Here is a 21,012-nt window from a genome sequence, read left to right on the forward strand (position 1 = left end):
TACCATGCTTCCTTTTTGATAATGTCCTTCCTCATCTTCAAAGTATTCTTATAGTTCATCCTTAGCACTTTTATTAAATTAGAGTCCTGTATAGGGGTGTTTAGTGCGAGCTTATGCTTAGTACAGCTGTATCAAACCAGCTCGTTTGTTTTTCCTTGGTACTTTTTAACTCTACCCAAAGACTATTCTTAATCTTTTCTGCAATAATCTTAAAATTTGAGGTGACCGCCTGATCAACAGCATTTACCTCAAGGCACGCTTTCATACTTGCATTACATGTCTTTAAAATCTTACCCAAAAAATCTTCCGGTACCACTTTGCTCCATTTTAAGGCATACCCAATCTGGCGAGCTAAATCAATGTTCCTCGCATGCACTATAGGGGGGCGTGGATTAGTCCAAACTTTGCCTAGTTTTGTTATCACCACGCTTGAGGGGAAGTGATCACTCAGAGGATTGTCTAGAGTTCTGAACTCTTGGACCTCCCCACCAAACCTATCCGAGATTAATACAAAATCTATAGTAGTATATGCTCCTCTGCCATTAAACGTTGGGCAAAAAGGGACACTACTGTGGCCAATTTTATTTGCAAACCCTAAATCACATGAAAAGATTATCTCATTCAGATAGTCCCCACAGATAGTGTGTTCAAAATGACTCAAGCTGGTCAACTTATCCAGCATTAAGCCACATCTACCGTTTTCCCCACGTTTACACAGGGAGCAATTAAAATCCCCACCCCAAGTGACACAGACTGATTTAACTCTTGCTTCTTGTAGGCACTTAATATCTCTGCCCAAATTTTTCATAGTCTGTTCCATGGCATCCACCAATATATTGTTGTAAAAGTTGACAATGATCATATGTAGCTCTAAATCTATCACTATCCGAATTATGTGATAGTACCTATTATTAAAAACCATCTCAATATTACAGCACTTAAATAGGTTTGACACATAAGTACATTGTCCCCCTTGAGCTCTGCCATGTCTTGAGGCAATTGCCGGTGAGTGGAAGGTCCTATAGCCCCACAAATGTAAGGCCTCTATCGATCATGTTTCCTGCAGACTTACTATGTCATACTCATCAATCAAGGTGACCCAGTCGCTGTTTGACATTTTAGTTTTTTGGCCCACAATGTTCCAAAATATTATCGCCCATGTTTCCTTCGAAGGAGTAGCCTCCGCCATGTTGATAGTTTCACCAATGCCTACTTCAGTTATTACCGGTGTATTTACAGCAATACTACTATTACTCATAATGTCTGCATGATCCTTATCAAGTTCCCTTGAGTGTATTCCAAGTTCAGTCTGACTATTTTGTGTTACTTTGCTTTCTTCACCCTGGTTCGAGCTTTCTATTACAGGGGAGGCGACCAGGTTAACACTATGATGACTATGCCCGAGTCAATCCACTCCTTCTAATCCTAGAAATGCGTCAAAACGGTTCGCCTGGGGAATACTAAACTCGTTTCTACGTACATTAGTAGCCCCTCTATGCTCATTTCCTCTAAACTTTAATGGAGCAAAGAGGGAAAAGTCAAGACCAGAGAGCGGATAAAAATAGCTCAAGTCATGACTTTGAATGCCACCATCACCTGTGGAGCCTTGCCAGGAAAACAAGTTACTTACTTGTAACTTTGGTTCCCCAGTATTGGTAACTTTCATAGATTCCCATGCTTTGTATCATTCCCCGTCGTCGGAATGGGAGCCTTGGTAGTATAAAAAACCATAGAAACAAAAGAGAAACTTAGGCCTAGGCCTCATCTCCTTTTGTATCCTATCACCCTCTTTTTGTAAAAAGAGACCAAACTTTTGCCAGGACCAATCAGAGCAGCCTCACCCTCTGGAACCTTCCTGGGAGAGCTCAGAGCCTCAGATTTTCGTAGCCGTTGTGCAAACCGCCACTAACTCTGTAACCAGGCTGAGCTTTCCCCGGGGAGGCGGGTGGGCGCATGGGAATCTATGAAAGTTACCAATACTGGGGAACCAAAGTTACAGGTAAGTAACTTGTTTTCTTGCCCCAGTATTGGAACTTTCATAGATTCCCATGCTTTGTATCAGAGTAGCTAGCAGTAAATTACGAAGAACACATTTTGTACGTACATGGCATCACATAACCATATAAGCAATACATAAAGCATAGCAAAACAAACAAAATGTGCTCACCAGGCTGGAGGGATCATAGGGAAAGCTCACCTCTCAATGAAAAAGATTCCGCAGGACTGCTTGACCAACAGCCGCGTTGTCTCGTCCTGCAGACTCCAGGCAGTAGTGTTTCGTGAAGGTATGAGTACTGCTCCACGTTGCTGCCCTGCATATGTCCTTAATGGCCACTCCTGAAAAGAGAGCCACTGATGATGCCACTGATCTCGTGGAATGTGCCCTGACTCTGCCATCCAGTGGCTTGCCAGCTTCCTGATGACAGAACTGAATCGCACTGGAGATCCAGCGGGAAATGCCACACTTTGCCAAAGGCAATCCCTTTCGTGGTGCACTGTAGGACACAAACAACTGAGTCGTCTTCCGAAAAGGACGTGTGCGCTCCAAGTAGAACTTTAAGCATCTCTGAACGTCCAAAGAATGGAGCGTGCGTTCCGCAGGCGTAGAAGGGTGCGGAAAGAAAGATTTCAGAATCAAGGGTTCATTTAAGTGAAACTCCGATGGTACCTTCGGTATAAATTTTGGATTGGTCCGAAGGATAAGAAACTCCTTTTTAAATTGCAAAAATGGATGCACTATGGAGAGTGCTTGAAGCTCACTCACTCGTCTCGCTGATGTGAGAGCCACCAGGAGGGCCAGCTTCCAAGACAAGAACTTTAAGTCTGCTTTGTGCACAGGCTCAAACGGAGCCTTCATGAGTTGCGCCAAGACCAGGTTGAGCTGCCACACTGGTGGAGGAGGACGAACTGGAGGATACATCCGGAATAATCCCTTCAAGAATTGTTTGACAACCCTAGAGGACCATAAGGACGGACCCGAAGAATTGCGTCGATACCTCGATATGGCCGCCAGATGTACCTTTACAGATGAATGTGCCAACCCCGACTTAGCCAGAGATAGTAAGTATGGCAACAATTGATGGGGTTGGGAAGTGTAAGGATGGAGACCTTGACGTTGACACCACAGGCAGAATCTTTTCCATTTCGCCTTGTAAGTCTTATTGGTACTTGATGCTCGGGCATGAGCTAGGACCTCCCGGCATTCCTGAGAGAGCATTAGATGACTGAACTCTCTGTGTTCAGGAGCCACGCTGTCAAGTGGAGTGATGTCGGATCCGGATGGTAAACCTGCCCCTGATTCCTGGACAACAGGGACGGAATGGGTTGGAAGGGAATCAGAGGAGCTCGGGAGAGCCTCAGAAGCTCGGTGTACCAGAATTGTCTGGGCCATGCTGGAGCAATTAGAATCATCTTGCAGGGCTCCGCCTTCAATTTCCTGAGGACTCGAGGCATGAGGGGAATTGGAGGAAAAGCGTAAAAGAATGCGCTGTACCAAGCCATCGAAAGAGCGTTCCCCAGGGACCCCTGATGGTGAACTTTGCTTGTGTAGAACCGGCATTTGGCGTTCTCCGGTGAAGCCAAGAGGTCGATGGTTGGTGTCCCCAGACTGAGAACACCCTGTCCAGAATGGTTTGATTCAACTCCCACTCGTGAGTCACCTCCGTCTGTCGACTCAAGGCATCCGCCTTGACATTGAGAGTTCCCGCCAGGTGTTCGGCTTTCAGAGTGATGTTGTTCAGAATCGCAAAATCCCAAATCCGCTGAGCTTCTGCGGACAGAGTCAGCGATTTGGTGCCTCCTTGTTTGTTGACGTAGTGCATGGCCATCGTATTGTCCGTCCGGACCAGCACTGAATGGTTGCGAACTCTGGGCAGAAAAGCTTGCAAGGCCAACCGAATGGCCGTCAGTTCCAGGAAATTGATATGGCACTGGCGCTGTCCTGGACTCCAGTGGCCACTGACTTGAAGCTCTCGGAGAACTGCACCCCAGCCCTCCAGTGAAGCGTCTGTGGTCAGTACCATGGGTGAAGGTGAACTCCTGAATGTTAGACCCTGGGCGATATTGCTTTTTAGAAGCCACCATTTGCTCGCCTGTCTCATCGCTGCTGTCACCACCACCTTGTCGTTGAATGACCCCTCTGCCTGGCGCCATTGCTTGTCTAGCTCCTCCTGCAGAGGACGCATTCGCAGCCTGCAATGTGGTACCAATGGTATGCAGGATGCCATCGACCCGAGAAGGGATTTGTATTGGCGGACAGACAGGAATTGTTTGCGGCAGAGTAGTCGAGCCGAAATCATCAACTTTTGTTGTCGTTCCTCCGAGGGACGAGCTGTACATTGCGTGGTGTCCAACACGGATCCCAGGAATCTGGCAGTTCTGGAGGGCAGCAGGACTGACTTGCGTTCGTTCAGCTGAAGGCCCAGGCAACGGAACAAATGGATGCAAGTTGCCACTGCATGAGAAGTTTCCTCGAAAGATGGTGCCTTGACGAGCCAGTCGTCTAAGTAAGGAAAAATTTCTAAAGATTGTTTCCGAAGAAAGGCCGCAACCGGCGCCAACACCTTGGTGAACACTCTTGGTGCCGACCGAAGGCCGAACGGAAGCACCTTGAATTGAAAATGGCTCTTTCCCACTGTGAAGCGTAGGTATTGTCTGTGAGCTGGATGTATCGGAATATGGAAATACGCGTCTTCTAAATCCAGCGACGCCAAGTAGTCGCCTGGATTCAAGAGAGGAAGAATTTCCTGGAGAGTGACCATCCTGAAGGAGAGCTTGACGAGATAGGTGTTGAGCTCCCGCAGGTCTAGGATGGGGCGCCAAGTGTCTATCGTCTTCCGCACGAGGAAGAACCTTGAATAGAAACCCCGGCCCCTCTGGGACAGAGGCACCGGTTCTATCGCTCCCTTGAGGAACAGTTGATGGGCTTCGATGTGGAGTTGTCCCAAATGTCCCGTGCGGATGGTGCCCGGAGCTTTTGTCGGAGGAAGGTCTTGAAACTCCAACACGTGGCCACTCTCTACAATCTTGAGGACCCATCGGTCCGATGTTATTGACCTCCAGTTCTCCAGACACAGAGAAATCCTGCCTCCCACTGATGTGACTGGGAGGGAAGGAACAGTAGGTAGAGCCGGAAAGCCGCTAATGACGCTTGGTGTTGTCACGTCCCTGCCGGGTCTGACGGCCCCGCGGCTGATGGCGAGAGAAAGACGCCGATTGTCCCTGCCGCTGATTGGAGTACTGGGGCTTATAGGACTGAGAAGGCTGAGAGGAATATCTCTGTTGGTTCCCTCTGTATGATGTAAATCCTCTGCCTCGTGCACCCCTAAAGGGGACTTTCCGGTAGGTGAGGGACCCTAAGGCCTTTGCAGTGTCCGTGTCCTTTTTGATATTCTGCAGAGCATCGTCCACGTGCTTGCCAAACAGCATCTCCCCATCGAATGGTAGATCCAGGATCCTATTCTGGACCTCCTGGCGAAACCAGGTGGCTCTCAACCAGCCCTGGCGTCGTAGTACTGCCGAGCCAGCTAAGGCTCGAAATGCCGTGGAAGCAATGTCCATTGCACAGTCTATAACCTCAGCAGAAGACTTTTCCCCCTCTATAAGCACCTTCTTGGCTTCCTCCTTTGTGGGTTCTGGTAACTGCTCCACGAAGGGTTCCATGTCGCACCACATCTGTCGGTCGTATCGGCCGAGGATGGCAAGAGCATTTGACGCTCTAACAAGCAAGCTGGCCATTGAGGAAAACCGCTTCCCCACGTTATCTAGGCGTCGACCGTCCTTATCCGGTGGTGTGGTCAAAGGTGTGGACGGGTTCTTGGACTTGCTTTGAGCCGCCTGAGAGATGACTGAATCAGGCTTCGGCTGACCAAGAAGGCAAGCAGGACTGCCATCCGGAGCCTTATACTTCTTTTCCAGCCGCGGGAGGACTGGAATCACCGTGGCCGGATTTTGCATAATTTTCATCCCTTCCTCACATACATGTTCAATGATGGGAATAGACTTGACCGATCTCCGGTGTTGTTCCTTAAAGTCATAAAGGAAACATTCCGATTCTTCTCTCGAAATCGGCAATCCAAATCTTTTAGCTGCCCTTTCCATCAGGTGATGAAAACCCCCTATATCCACAGGAGGGGAGATGGACGTGTCACGACCAGCAGCGTCCGGATCTTGTGGCCCACTGTCTCCTTGATCCAAATCCGGGTCTTGCAACGGATCAACCAAGGGATCCACCTGTAGCACCTCCTCATCCGAAGAGGTATCCTGTTGGACATCATGAAAGGGTGCGGGATCCGGAGTGGGGACTCGGACCGCAGGTGCAACCGGTAGTGGCGAGGGGTCTGCCACTGGAAGACTAATAGCCTGCTGCACTTGTGACTGTGTAGGAACTGCAGACTGTCCAGAAGGTTCCGACGGAAACCGTTTCCGATAATCCTGCAGCATCATCTGCAGGTCAGATATGAGCGAAGAGGGCATGGCTACCATGCCCTGGCCCAAACTCGGAGCATGTCTCTCTTCCCGAACATATGGATACGACTGCTGGCCACCCGCATGTTCGTAACACTCCTCCGTGTCTGTCTCCTGCATCTTGACGTTCAAGTCAGAGGGACTATAGGCAGGACCATAATCATCGTCCTCAACTTCAACTTCATCCTCCTCAGATTCATCGTCTAGAAGCATAGTAGGTGGATGTGAAGAGACCCGTCGCGGAGAAGTCATCTCCGGTGTAATCTTCATCTTCTGCGTCGAAAAAGGCATCTTTTGCCCCGTCGATGGTCCCGTCGACGATGCCGTCGTCGACGGTGTAGCAGTCGTCGACGAAGATGTCAACGGAATGGTCGACGGTACCATCGCTTTCGTCGACGCCGGTCTCGTCGTCGACGGAACCACCGTCGACGGCTTCGTAGACGAACTCGTCGTCATCAACATCGTCGTCGACGTCGAGGTGGTCCTCGTCGTCGACGTAGTTCTCGTCGTCACCGCTGCCGTCGACAGTACCTTGCTTGCTGTCGTCGACGTGGAAGATGTTAGCGCCGACGAACTGGGGACCTTGAATGACGACGAAGTCAACGTGGAGGGCGCTACCGTCGACGAGCCCGTCGACGGAGCCACAGAAACGGCGGGAATTTTAACTGAAGAAACGGTCGACGACGTACCTGGTGTTTTCGTCGTCGACGGGCGCTGTTTCTTTTCCGGCCCAGGTCCTGAAGTGACTGAAGAGTGTTTGTCACCAGATTTGGCCTTTTTGGACGGAGGGGGAGACAGAGGAACCTCCTTCACGTCCTTTAAAGCTGCACTCACTCCAGCAGCCTGTCCCTGCCTCTCCTTTACACTTCCGTGAGGAGATTGAAGGGGACCAGCCCTCTGAGACCTATCAGAGATCTTGTGAGGGGCCTGAAGGGAGGGCTGAGATGTAGAAGATCCTGGAGGAGACCTACCCCTCTTCCTCGATCTGTGAGAGGAAGCACAAGACGTGGAATCTTCCTCCTCCGAAGAAAGCACCTCCTTGCGAGTCTTCATTTTTTGAAGCCAGGTTAACAGACGACCATCCCTGTCCCGAAGAGTCTTGTTGGAGAAGGTTCTGCAGATCTTGCACTCTGTGGCCTTGTGGTCAGGATATAAGCAGTAAATACAATTGTCATGCTTATCCTCCACAAAAAGACGTTTCTTCCCACAAGAGGCACAGGCCCTGAACAAGGCCTTCTTCTCCTTGTCAGACATGTTGATCCAGTAGAAACTTGAAGAAATCCAGAAGTAGAATGAAAAGCTGAGCAGAGCTCAGTGGAGACTCCCTAGCACAACGTGCGGTAGAAAAATCTGAGGCTCTGAGCTCTCTCAGGAAGGTTCCAGAGGGTGAGGCTGCTCTGATTGGTCCTGGCAAAAGTTTGGTCTCTTTTTACAAAAAGAGGGTGATAGGATACAAAAGGAGATGAGGCCTAGGCCTAAGTTTCTCTTTTGTTTCTATGGTTTTTTATACTACCGAGGCTCCCATTCCGACGACGGGGAATGATACAAAGCATGGGAATCTATGAAAGTTCCAATACTGGGGCAATCACAGATATACCTTACCACTCTTGTGTCTCGAAAATTGACAATTATGCAGTCCCCTCTTACTTCCTTCTTACTATGGCCCTGCCAACTCACCCTGCGTACAAAAAGTATTTCTACTTGTGTGTTGCCAGGGAGTGGTCTGTTGTTATTAAGCCAAAACATAACCTTATTTTTCAGTTCGGAGTAGCTTTCTTCTTTATAATTATGTAATTCGGGGACCCCTGTCAGTACCATTGTGTAAGGGGCTGAGTCAGGTGGTAAATCAATATGGGGATACTTGGCTTTTTGGATCTCTATGCTAGTACTACCCTGTGCCGCATTTGTTATATCCTCGGCTAGTACAGGTGCGCTATTATCCTTTACAGCCCCTCCCCCTGTCTCTTTTGCTCCTGCCCTGGTGGAATTGGTCCTTTCTGTTACTTTCCTGGTCGTATTGGGCTTTGCCATATTTGTCCCGTTCTGTCTATTTGATGTTAAAAAGGGAATACCTCATGTATTGTTGTTGGTCTCATGGGCTGTACCAATATGTGATGCAGAGCCTAGATTCTGAATGCCGACAGCAAGTTTCCAATATATTTTAATTAGCTGTAGCTACCTGTTCTAACTTCCCCAGCTTCTCATTCATTACTTTCACTCTCTCAAGTAAGGGCAGCATTAAAGACTTCACTAGCTGCTCTATTTGTTCCATGAAGTCTTCGGGAATTTGGGATACTTGGGGTTGTTGCTCGAGCGACTGCAAGGTAGGGATACAAGCAGCACCACTAGACGCTCGTGGGGGTACATTACTTAATGATACCTGAGTTGACGTTATCAAATTCCCTCCTTTACTAGTTGTTTTAATTACCTTTGGGCATCTTCCCTGTTGCGTTCCACCGCAACGCTTTCTTTTACCAGTCGGTGCTGGGGCTTGTACTCGTTTTTTGGTTTTTGGTTCGGAGATCACTAGAAACGTTGGAGGGGCTAACTTCTATCGGTCCATCATCTGCTGATGAAGTGCTATCCACTATGCCCAACAGCCCCTATAACCTCCGAGGATCTATTGCCATTTGTTGACCTGGCATGTGGCTGTTCAGGTGTTACGGCTGACATAATCAAGCCCAATAATGAACGTTTAGAATGTAATAGCTCTAGTGATAATCTTTTTTCAGTTAGAGCTATTTCGTGCTCCAAAACTACCGCTGCTCTAGTTACAAACTGGTCCAATGTACCTGTAATTGTCCCCCCAATAGAGCCTGTCAATGCTCTCCTCCCCTTCCCAGATCGCAACGCCATTTTCCCAACTATATAATTAACTGTGAGTGTATGAGAAAAGCCTAGGGGCTAGTTACAACAGCAAGTTAACTATATCCAGATCTTAATATGTACATAAATACCAAGACAATAGTTTAAAGTTTCACTTCAATTGCAATGCATTAGGGGGGTAGCCCAGCCCAGTCTCATCCGGCCTATGACGGCCTTGGACAGTCCCGCCCTTGTCCCGGGCTTAACCCGCGCGCGAACAAGCGACAAGGGGGCTGCGCTGAGTTTTAAAGCGCCTCCGGGCGCGGAAATGGCGTTGGCGGCTTCCACCGCAAAGAAGGCTGGGAGTTGTAGTCCCCCTGCCGCGAGATGACAGGCTGCGGCGAAAGTGAGGTGAGACCAGCGGCAAGCCAGGGAACAGTCACGAAGTTTATATGCCCCCTCCAAAGACAAAGCAGCACCCGCTCCACCGGGGCTGCACTGAGTTTTAAAGCGCCTCCGGGCGCGGAAATGGCGTTGGCGGCTTCCGCCGCAAAGAAGGCTGGGAGTTGTAGTTCCCCTGCCGCGAGATGACAGGCTGCGGCGAAAGTGAGGGAGACCAGCGGCAAGCCACGGAACAGTCACAAAGTTGATATGCCCCCTCCAAAAACAAAGCAGCACCCGCTCCACCGGGGCTGCACTGAGTTTTAAAGCGCCTCCGGGCGCGGAAATGGCGTTGGCGGCTTTCGCCGCAAAGAAGGCTGGGAGTTGTAGTCCCCCTGCCGTGAGATGACAGGCTGCGGCGAAAGTGAGGGAGACCAGCGGCAAGCCAGGGAACAGTCACAAAGTTTATATGCCCCCTCCAAAGACAAAGCAGTCATTCAATATGGTGTTTCTGTAAATGGCAAAAGTCTTTGGGTAAACATGGCATCAAAAGCTCTTTTCACTTACCTTTGTATCCAAGGATAGCTACTGCGATTGTCAACATGGCGCACAGGATGTAGAGCAGTATGATTGACAGCTTCTGCGTCCAGTTATTCTTGCACTTGGTGCATGGATTGCCTTCCTGGATTCCTGCAAGAGGAAATAACGTTTATTAGGACAGGAACTTCCTAGCTGTAGCCATGTTATATCTAGCAATATGTTACATTGTCTGAGAATTATTTCTGCATTTCGGGAAAGATTTTTGGTTGTCAAAATGTTTGAGCTTTCTAAAAGGTTGTGCATATATTGCAGAAAAAAATTTGAGCCCTGAAACTCTGATTTTACAGTTAGCTTCTCCTCTACCACCTCATGTAATCTAACATGATTACTTGCGTTGATGCAACCCGAAATTCTGCAAGAATCTGCAAAGGAGGTAGCAAAGCGTCGGTCTTCCTTAGCTAGGCAAGAGATTTAGCTGGTGGTGGTGTTTTTTCTGAAGAAGATATGTATTTAGGAATAGTATATTATGTCAGGGCTGAAAAGGCACCTTCTCAGATACTTATTGGGGGCCAGAAAAGTTGTGATGGTGGGGGTGCTAGCCAGTGATGGTGGGGGTGCTAGCCAGTGACATCAGCTATCTAAAGACAAAGGGTTGTGAAAAATCCAAACGCTACTTAAAGAGTGAGGGCCCGATTCACAAAGGGCCTCTGCACTGGTGGCGGAGGCCCCGCATTCGTTGTGGTGCTGGGGCACTTGTGGCAGAACCTCCGCATTGCAATTTTTCATTGCGGAAGTCCCACCACAAGTGTGGGCCCCCCGCCACGACTGCAGGGTCTCCACCACGAGTGCTGAGGCCATTTGTGAATTGGCCCTAAGTGTACTTAATGAGGTATTCCTGTTTAGACCAAGGGCGTAGGAGTAGTACCAGGTCCAATAAGGCATTGTAACAACTTATGGCTAAAATTGTAGGTTATTATTATCAGGGCCACTGGAGTTATGCAGCAGGAGAGGTCCAAATTATGTGACAGGGTTAAGTAAATCCTGTGGCAAAAAAAGCCAAATTATGCGGCACAATGCAGCATATTTTATAATAGTATTACTTCATTATTTTGAAATTTGTAAAGTTGGCCACACTGTCTGGGCATTGGTTGCACCTCATTTGTGCCATTTGAATACCCAAATATAGCAATAAGCAACAAAAAAGTGACAAGTCCAGCTTTGCAAAGGGCCTTTCCCTGCGCTGCAACACGTGTTGCTGCATTTTTAGAAGCTTGTGAACCGTTTGAGCTAGAAACTATTTTTTTGGGGTTAAAATCTGCAGACTATGCGGCAGATGATGGATTATGTGTCAAGTGCGGCAAATCTATAAAATCGCCGCACAACCGCATAATTCCAATGAGCCTGGTTATTGTCCTCAAATTTGTGCTTGAATAGGAGTTCCAACTGGTGCGAAAATACAGAGCTTTATACCAGCACAACTTTTATCAGGTAAAACATGGCTGAATTTGTATGGGGAATACCACAGTATTCTGTGTTTTGAAGCTCCGAGCAGGGTGGCACGTATAGCTAGCATTGATTGATAGGCTTTATTTCGATATAAAAATACCATAAAAGCTTGTACAAAAAATACAGAATACAATGTAAATAACAATCACATTCTAGTTGCGTACAAAAAGTTAAAACAACAAGAAAATGTTAAAAACAGTTAAGACCAGATTAAATTGACAGAGAAAGCCTTCTTGCACGAATCAACCATGACCATTTTAAAAATTTTGACACAGCACAAACAATCACAGTGGATGTGTCAGACATTAAAATACGCATCGCCACTATATGCTGACGGGTGCCTAGGAGCCTGCATAAGGGTTTTAGCCACCGGCTCCTGGGTGCACGGTATCCCTTAATCTCAGGGGCAGATCACGAAATGGGTGGTTAATAGCACACCTTGAAATGATGGTCGCTGTATTTACTGGGAGTGGCATTACCTCCTCACATACCGTGGGTCTCATGACGAGCCCCCCCCTGTGTTTCATTGTTGCAGAAATGTACTAAAATATTTGAAACGTTTAGTTTGTATACCCAGCAGATGTTTTATTTGCAGTGTGCTGTAAAACATTAACATACTGCAGTAGGCTCTTCTCACACTCTCCTGGACCCCAGAACATGGTCACTAGGGTGACGTTACAAAATGCCTTTACTTTTGAGTCAAAGGAAGAGTAAACACTGTTAAAAGAATTCTTAGCAGCTGGTCAGATGAAGCCTTTGACATTTGACAGTCTGTCTTTAAATAAACATCACATGTTGCAAAACAAACATGCAAAAGCCTCATTATTGTTATTTTCTCATCATGAACTCATTCAAGGTTATCTGTAGGAGATTCACCAACTCCTGCACCCTTAGTTCCGGCACCACTGCCCACTGCTTGTTTGTCTCTCCCATGCTACGCCTGATCTAAGGAATTTTTTTGAAACATTTTTATGGGTCTTAATTTAACCCACCTCTCCTGTGGTTCCTCCTTCTTGGTTGGTAGTAGGATTTTCCTTGTGGCGTTTCTCAGCTGCCCACCCACCCACTCACATTACGTCACTGACCCCTTCTCTCAAAGGCTCACGTATGGTATTATGATTGGTGTAGTAGTGTTCTCCTGCAGCTTTCTTGAAGGAAAAGGGCTGAAGGAAAACCCACAATTTAGGCAGTCAGCAGCAAGAACATGTAGACAGTCTCTGGGGAGGGGAGATGTGGAAGGAAGGGCATACTCCGGGCAGCCTAGTGGTAGAGCAATTTCTTAGCAGATTTTTTGTATAACTGGACTGTCTGGTGGGAGATTGTGAAGAGGAAGCAAGAGGTTGATGTGGATTCACCACTTGACTTTGGACCAATTTTGGGCACATGCCCAAGAAGGGTCCTCCCATGGGGCCCACCTTTGGGCCTCACCGATGGATGTACATGCCAGCTAGGGGTGCATTCCCTCATTGGGTGATTAGAGATACCATTGGCCCTGAACTGACATCTGCTACCACTACCATTTCACAACCTCCCTTCCTTTCGTCTTCCTCTGCATGTGGTGACAAGGCAACAAATTGGACAGGACTTTCTGCTACAATACATGCATCAGATCAGTATGCAACCCAGTGGCGGCTCACACAGGTAACGCTGTGGGGCGGGGTGGTGGGGTAGTGGAGTGTGACATACAACGGGAAAGTGGAGAGTAAATAAATAAATAAGTGAAATCACATACTTTGCGCCCCACTTTCCCGTCGTATGTCACACTCCACCACCCCCACCCAGCCCCGCCCCGTCAGCCCACAGCGTTACATGTGCGAGCCGCCACTGATGCAACCGTTCTGCAAACAGGCCTCCTGGGTGACAAAGAGCAGCCCAGCTTAACAAGCATTTGCAATGCAACAGGTCTCGCATTAGGAAAGTTTGAGCTATTGGTATTGTAAATGACAAATTTTTTATTTATGTTTTGTTTTTGAAAATAGCGAAATTAATAGCTTTGTCATTTACAATGCCAATAGTTATAACTGTCGCAAATGTGACACGTATAGCATTTGTAATGCAATATGTGTTGGATTTACGTGACTTACATGTATTGATATCACAAATAACAATGGCTTTACATTTTTGTCAATAATTAATACTTAAATAAAAGTGAGGGTGAGGGGGTGTGAGGGTGAGAGGGTGTGTGAGGGTGAGAGGGGGTGTGAGGGAGAGGGGGTATCAGGGTGAGGGGGTGTGAGGGTGAGGGTGTGTGTGAGGATGAGAGTGTGTGAGGGTGAGTGAGGGTGAAAGGGTGGGTGAGGGTGTATGAGGGTGAGGGTGTGTGAGGGGGTGTGAGGGTGTAAGGGTGAGGGGTGTGGGTGGGTGAGGGTGTGTGTGAGGGTGGGGGAGGGTGAGTGGGTGTGAGAGTGAGGGTGTGTGAGGGTGTGTGGGTGTGTGTGTGAGGGTGTGTGTGTGAGGGTGTGTGAGGATGAGGGTGTGTGAGGGTGAGGGGTGTGTGAGGGTGAGGAGGTGTGTGAGGGTGAGGGGGGTGAGGGTGTGTGGGGGTGTGAGGGGGTAAGGGTGAGAGGGTGAGTGAGAGGGTGTGTGAGGGTGAAGAGGTGTGAGGGTCCGCAGTAGGGTGAGAGGGTGTGTGAGGGTGAGGGGGTGTGTGGGTGAGAGAGTGTGAGAGTGTGGGGGTATGAGGGGGAAGAGGTGTGTGAGGTTGGGTGTGGGTGAGAGTGAGTGAGGGTGAGCGAGGGTTGTGGGGGTGAGGGTGTGAGGGTGAGAGAGGGTGAGAGGGTGTGTGAGGGTGAAAGGGTGTGTGGGGGGAAACCTGCATGTGGTCACACTACGGAAGGAAAAACAATATTCTAAGAGGAAATGTAGCCACTGGGATCGATATGGAATCTGTGGCTAAAACGAAGTTAAAAGGCTTCGGGCAGTGAGTCTGGCTCCTAACACTGAGGAAAATGGAGGAACACCTGGGGTCTTGGTTTTTAGGAAAGCTACCCTGCTGGAAGAGAGGGGATTTTGTTTGTAGGGTTAATTGATGCCGTGAGTGTTCAGTACGTTAAGGAACATATTGCTGATTCCTAACATGTTACAGTTGAAATTGATATTTTGTCGTGCTGAGAAGTGAAAAGAATTAAGAAATGTGAACCAAACAGCAATCGGAAACTCCAGATGCAAAGGTATCCTGCAGAGAAGTTCATTAGCCGCGTCGCAGGTACTTGTTTATGGTAAAATGGATTAAATGATCGACGAGAGCCAACTGTGCAGCCATATGCGCCTCAATAAATCGGCCTGAATAGGAGGGTAACACAAAAAAACAACATCATATGGACAGCAGGGGGACATTACAATTAATATGCAAAAGTGCATTGCGACCAGACATGCCAATAGACCCGATTTAGGCGGGAGACTCACGATTCTTCAAGCTAAAAATGGCTTTCTTTTAACTATCTCCCGCCTGAAATTGCTTATTGTTTAATAGAAGTCAATAGGGAAATTACATTCTCCCTATTTCCATGTCAAAATCTCCTACTTCCCTGTTCTTAAATGTTGGTACGTCTGATTGCGACTGCTCTATCTGAAGGCATTTCCTTCTTGGAATTAATGTCCCAATGCTCTATCCGAAGGCATCAGGTGTAATGTCTAGAGTGTTTCCACATCAAAAGCACTTTTAAAGCCATGCACCTCGACGCTGCGCACTTCGAATGGCTGGCTGCTGGGAAGGTGTAAGAGTTAGGCTTCTGCTGAGAGTTCGCCCAAACCTTGCTCAGTTGATTGCAGACCTCGGGGGCTTGAGGTTCCGTACCTCACAAATGTTTATGACTGGCTGACTTTCTCGCTTCGCCACCTGGATTTGTGAAGGCCTCTCGGTCTCTGCTGGGAATGTGCCCCAGCTAGTAGGACCCGGCTGCTCGCCCCTATCACCCCTCTGACAGATGAGTCGGAGCTGTGACTGGCAGGTCGGGACGGGGAAAGACATTCAGCTGGAGTAGGCTCTGTAACTGCTGTAATACAAAACACTCTAAGACACGGGTTGAAAAAGGAGCAGGAAAGAGCCCGGGTGGGCGGACGGATGGGAATCCGCGATAAAACCAGGTCTGTATCCGGGCTGTGAGGAGACTTGGGGGGGCGGGGGCTGCCCGCGCATGTGCGGCATTTCTAAATTTTGTTCTGAAGAGCCCCAGTAACAAATGCCGCACATGCGCAGGCAGCCCCCGCCCTCCCAGGTCCGGCAGCTGAAGTCCCGGGTCCCAGGAGGGGGCCCGGGTGAAGAACATCAGGAAGCCCGGTGAGGTAAGAGGGGGGAGGAGGAGGGGGAGGGGGTGTGTAGCTGTGTGTGTGCGCGTGTGTAGCTGTGCGTATGTATGTATATGTGTGACTGCGTCTGTTAGCTGTGCGTGTGTATATGTGGGTCTGTGTGCGTGCGCCCTGATGCATTGTGCCTGCGTGGGTGTATGTGTGTGTGTGCGCATGCGTGAGTGTGGCTATGTGTGCGTGCGAGTGAGAGAGGCGAGAGGCTAGCAGGCTGTGAATCTGACACAGGAGATGTGCACGGCGCTGGCCTGGGCGTGCGCACCCACAAAGTGAAATCGCCGCGTGCACATCCCCTGTCTCAGATACCCAGGAGACGGGCAACATTAGTTGTCGAGTTGGACTCCAGCTCGACCTAAAAAGGGGTCCCAATGCATGGTCTATGAACCATAGGGGAAGGTATTGGATTGAAAAAACAAGAAACTACACTGCATCATTGGAGCAACTTGTGGTATCTCAAGAGAGGACTGTTCGGAGGAGCCAAGCTCGCGACCGCAATGGTCGCTCTGTAGCTCGGCTCCGTTAGCCTTCCTGCCCAACACGCAAATCCTGTCAAATATCCTGCCCCGAGACGACACACTCGGGAAGAAACGGAAACGTAAAGCGTTGCTTTTACTCACCGTCTGATCTGGGGGCTCCTGCGTGCTGTGGTTCCGAGGCTGTGCAATTGCTCGGCCTGGCCTTCAAGGTGTGGAGACCGGAACCTCACCTGCTTGGATCGGCCGGCGTGGCGGTGTCGACGGTGGCCCCTGACGGGACAGAGAGCCGACGGTGAGAAGCCGTTGTGCGATTGTCCCGGTGGATACTGACCAGGCCTGTTCTGGTGGCCGGGAGGCCCGTGTGGAGTGCGGTGCGCCGCGGACGGGGATCGACTGTGCAGGGGGTGTCCCCCCCGTTGCTGCCTCGTCCGGTCATCCTGAAGCCCTGCGCCCGGAATCGGCTTGTGATTCCCGTGAGTGGTGGTGCAGGCGGACCCCCCGATTTGGTGGCACATCTTTCTGCACCAAGATTGCCATTAGTGGGGCCTGTGTGAACTCCAGGGGGGTCCTCGCTTGGGGGCCCGCTCCGGGAGTTGCGGAGGGTGGTGACGCTGCTGAACCCTCAAGATGGCGGCCGACGACTTGGGATATGACTTTCCTCGAGACGGCGGACTTGTGTGGCTGGATTGCGTGGGGGCCTGGTCGCATGAGCATGAGCACACGATTGGTCATGTTCTTGACGCCCTGCAGTCCCTGCATGCGGCCTTGGCCCCCAGTGCCCCAGTTAAAGGTATGCGGTCCGCCGCCATCTTTGATGGACCGTTCTTCATGGCCTTGGATCGGCTTCGTGGTGACGCTGCTTCGTGCCCCTCGATTGCTGCGAGGAGTGCTACCGCTGTCCATCAACCAGTCTGCAAGTCTGCGGCCCGACTCTTCTGACAGATTGGAGTGTGGAGTGTGGGGACGTGGGTTCCAAGTTGGGGCCCGTTCCTGCCCGAACGTCCGAGGAGCGTTGTGGACTGCTGTTCCGATCTACTTTGGTGAGGTCGTACTGTTGTTCTGCGGGGGAACCTCTGCTTTTCTATTCGGCTAGACTGAACTCCTGGTTTTTGTTGCTTTTGTTGTCATTGTTGAGAGACCCGGACTGCAGAGAACGATTCTTGTTTTGTTGCTGGTTACCGGGGCCCCCTGGTCTGTATCCTTGCTTTGTTTTGTTCCGATTGGATGACCTCTCCATCTTGCGGTGTTTGCTACCCACTGCTACCTCATATGTGATAATGATGTCTAAGAAGGGCCAGGGGTGAGCCAAACATAACCCTGAGACCTACTGGTGAACGGATTGTGCTGTGGTCGACCCTCACTCATGATAATATGGACGATCCCCTTGTGAGTTTATGATACCTGAGACTGTGTCGCTCTCGTTTAGACGCTGTGTAATTCCGTGGGCGGGCGGGGGGCTGGGGCCAAACGTTTTGTTTTATGGTTCCCTCCCTCTCCCCCTTGATTTCTTTCCCCCCCCCCCTTTTTTTGCCTCTTTATTCTTTTCTTCTTCCTGACTTCTCTATATTTCGGGTTCTGATTTAGGGCGACAGGCAAGCTGCTAGGGGGGGTAGGCCGTAGCCTTCTGCAGGGGTGCAGGGTGGGTTGGGGCTTCTTTCTTTTTCTTTTCCTTAGTCCTATGGCCCTTTTGTATCCCTTTATCGAAGCGCCGCGTCTGTTCCTGTCTCCCTTGGTATGCTTGAGGGTGGGTACTGGAGGCGCGTTGTTCTCTTTCTTGCGCTTCGCGCGTTTCGATTACGATTCGCATGCCCACCTTGCTGGTGATATCCTTACTTCTTTGCGTGCTTATTACTGTGGGGTGCTTGCTCCAGCGCGGCGTTCTCTCTTTCTTGTTTACATTATTTCTTCCCTTTCTCCTTCCCCTTTTCCCCTCTTTTTTCTTTTAGGTAGTATGGCGGGTGATTATACTCACTGTCGCTTTTCCGGTTCCTCTGTTCTGTCTAAAAAGTGTAACTGGGTGATAAGTAGACACGCGATGAGCCACGGTGGGCGCTGCTTTGCTATGTGGCGTCTATTTCTTGTATGGTGTACACTGTTGCTGATAATTATCCGCATTGATGCCCTTATGTTTTGCTGTTGCTTCGTGGCCCACTCTGGGAACTCGGATATTCATACACTGCAATTGATCCTGCGATACTCCTTATTAAAAAAATTAACCTTCTTTGCTCCTGCTCGATGGCCGTACTTATCCTTTCTAGTCTGACTTAGTTGCTTTTGTATTGTTGGCTGATTCCGGTGACCATCCTTCCGGAGTCATCGGCTGCTCATATTGTGTTGTGGCCGGCCTGAATGGTTGTAGGCCCGTATTTGTATATTTCTTACTGCACAATAAAGGTTTTAAAAAAAAAAAAAGAGAGGACTGTTCAAGTGTTTGTGACTGTGTGTGTCTAGGCACATGCCCCATGCCATGCCAGCCATGCCCCATGCACATGAGGGAAAGCCCACTGAAGATAGAAAGAACTGGTTTGCGAGTTCACTAAACATGCTTCTCCGTTATTGTGCAGTGAGTTTCCATACACTTCAGTTGTCATAGCCAACTTCAAGAGGCCTGTAGCAGGACAGTACACACACCCCTATGTGTCTATGAAGATGCCTTTTCATATTTCGGTACTCCAGTGCAATTCAGGGTCGGCAGGCAGCGGGCTGCATCACAGGGCCTGTCCTGCTTCTGGGAATTTCCCTCAGTTACGTTCTGCGCTGCTCAGGCGCTTCTATCTTTAGAGAAGGAACCTTGCGCCGATCTGTTCCTTGCTCTGTCCTATGGGGATCCAGGGGGAACAGGGCGCGAGCCAGTGTCCCCATGGGATTTTTCGCGCGGTGGAACAATCCACTTGGCACGTGGGGTTTCAGGTAGGTTTGGGGGCGGGGTTTAAGGGTAGGATATAAATAGGGGCGCATTTGGTGGGAGGCTAGCTGTGAAGTATTCTCAGCGTTTTCAGTTCGTCTGTGACGCTTACTGCTTTTTATCATGATTTAGCTTTTATTTTGTGGGGATATTATCTCTTGTTAAAATATGGCGGAATGTGAAGCAGTGCGAGACGCGCTGCGAGTACTACATGCTGCGGGCCGTACAGACTTGCTGATGCCTGGGGTGTCTGCGGAGGTCATGGAAGGTGTGAGGCGGCTGAAGAGGAACGCAGCAAGAGGCGTTGTGCAGGCGGTGGCGGCGTGCTTACCGTCACACGGAAGAGCTCCGCTGCCCTCTTTCAGCATCGGAGGAGTGGTGGCTTGCCAACGAAGCCGTGGGCGCTTTTCCAGGAGGAGCGGCAGCGGTAACCCTGCAACGCAGAGGGGTTCTTCTGTTCCGGTGCCGCTGAGAGTCTCTGGGCAGAGGGGGGCGGTCCCCGCCCCTCACATTGGCGGGGCTAGGTGAAGAGCCTCGCCTAGGGGTGGGGCTGCCTCTCGGGCACACTCCGCATTGTGTCAACAGGGAGGGAGGGAGCGAGGGCGGGGATTTGGAGGGGATGCGAGCGCTTCACTCTTTTTGCCTGATACCTATTCAAATTTAATTCAGGCAAATATAACACCGAAGTTGCGCACAAAGCGTCCAGGTAGTGTCATGGGAGGCGCTTTAATTGATATAGCGCCTCCTGTAAGTTCACACAGGCACACTGCTTCATTAGTTGACTACCCCAGTGATAGTGGGGAAGAGTTTGTGGAGGAACACACTGTTTCTCCTGTACAACAGCAAGCAAGTAATAAACGTGCTAGGTTCTCCCATGTTCCAGGGACAGTGTTGTTGGTAGAGCATGCAGTGGTTCTGCAGTCGTCTTTGACTAGAGGCCCCCCTGGTGATAAATCTCAGTCCTCAAGCAGGTGTTCGTTTTCAGCAGGGCAGTTGGAGCCCATGGAGTCAATAGGGAAGGGTTTGGCACTGGACGAGATGGAGGTGGTTGAATTGTTCCTATCAGTGAGTGTAGGGATACAACGCTAGAACATTTCAAGGGGGCATACGGAGGTGAATTTATTTTTCCTACTGCTAGATCTCCCCCGGTTCAGCTGCCCTTTAATTTTGATTCATCTTTTGGGCCATAGGTTGGGCAATGGGTGTGGGTGGAGCATTCTAGTGCCCAGTGGGCTTCGAGTGGCACCTTGGGACAGGGGTCTGGGAGTAGAGCTTTGGAGTTTCCAGCGTCTTTAGGCAGGAGCGGATTGAAGGTGTCATTATTGGCAGGAGAGCAGACAGCGACTGGAGTTCTCAGTCTTTCGAACACGGAGCAGTTTGCGGCTCTTGGTCAGCAATCTGGCACATAGGGAGGATCAAGTGCGGTTTCACAGTGTACGGCCGGCATTCCGAGCGGATGCCTGTGACCAATTGGAGGTTGTATGATGGGGGGGGGGGTATGGGGAACTGCCAGGTAGTAGTACACGTGATTTGGATATACAGGAGAAACATTTGAATTACGGTGATGACTATGATGATTTTGGAGAAGGGGTGTTGGGTAACGATATGGTGGACAGTGATGTACAATTG

At 49.7% G+C, this 21,012-nt stretch overlaps 1 protein-coding gene and 1 long non-coding RNA gene across 3 annotated transcripts in view; one reads left to right on the top strand and one right to left on the bottom strand.

Moving 5' to 3' along the window:
* LOC144828875 (uncharacterized) overlaps nt 1-21,012 on the top strand; it is a 778,691-nt gene that overhangs the window by 729,682 nt on the left and 27,997 nt on the right. The window lies entirely within an intron of this gene.
* Nucleotides 1-21,012, bottom strand: part of COLEC12 (collectin subfamily member 12) — a 585,337-nt gene that overhangs the window by 246,509 nt on the left and 317,816 nt on the right. Inside the window, exon 3 of the mRNA XM_078687450.1 lies at nt 10,219-10,341. Coding sequence (XP_078543576.1) covers nt 10,219-10,341 — 123 coding nt within the window. The remainder of the gene's footprint in view (nt 1-10,218; nt 10,342-21,012) is intronic.

Source organism: Lissotriton helveticus, chromosome 4_1 (genome assembly GCF_964261635.1).
Source record: "Lissotriton helveticus chromosome 4_1, aLisHel1.1, whole genome shotgun sequence".
NCBI classification, from domain to species: Eukaryota; Metazoa; Chordata; class Amphibia; order Caudata; family Salamandridae; genus Lissotriton; species Lissotriton helveticus.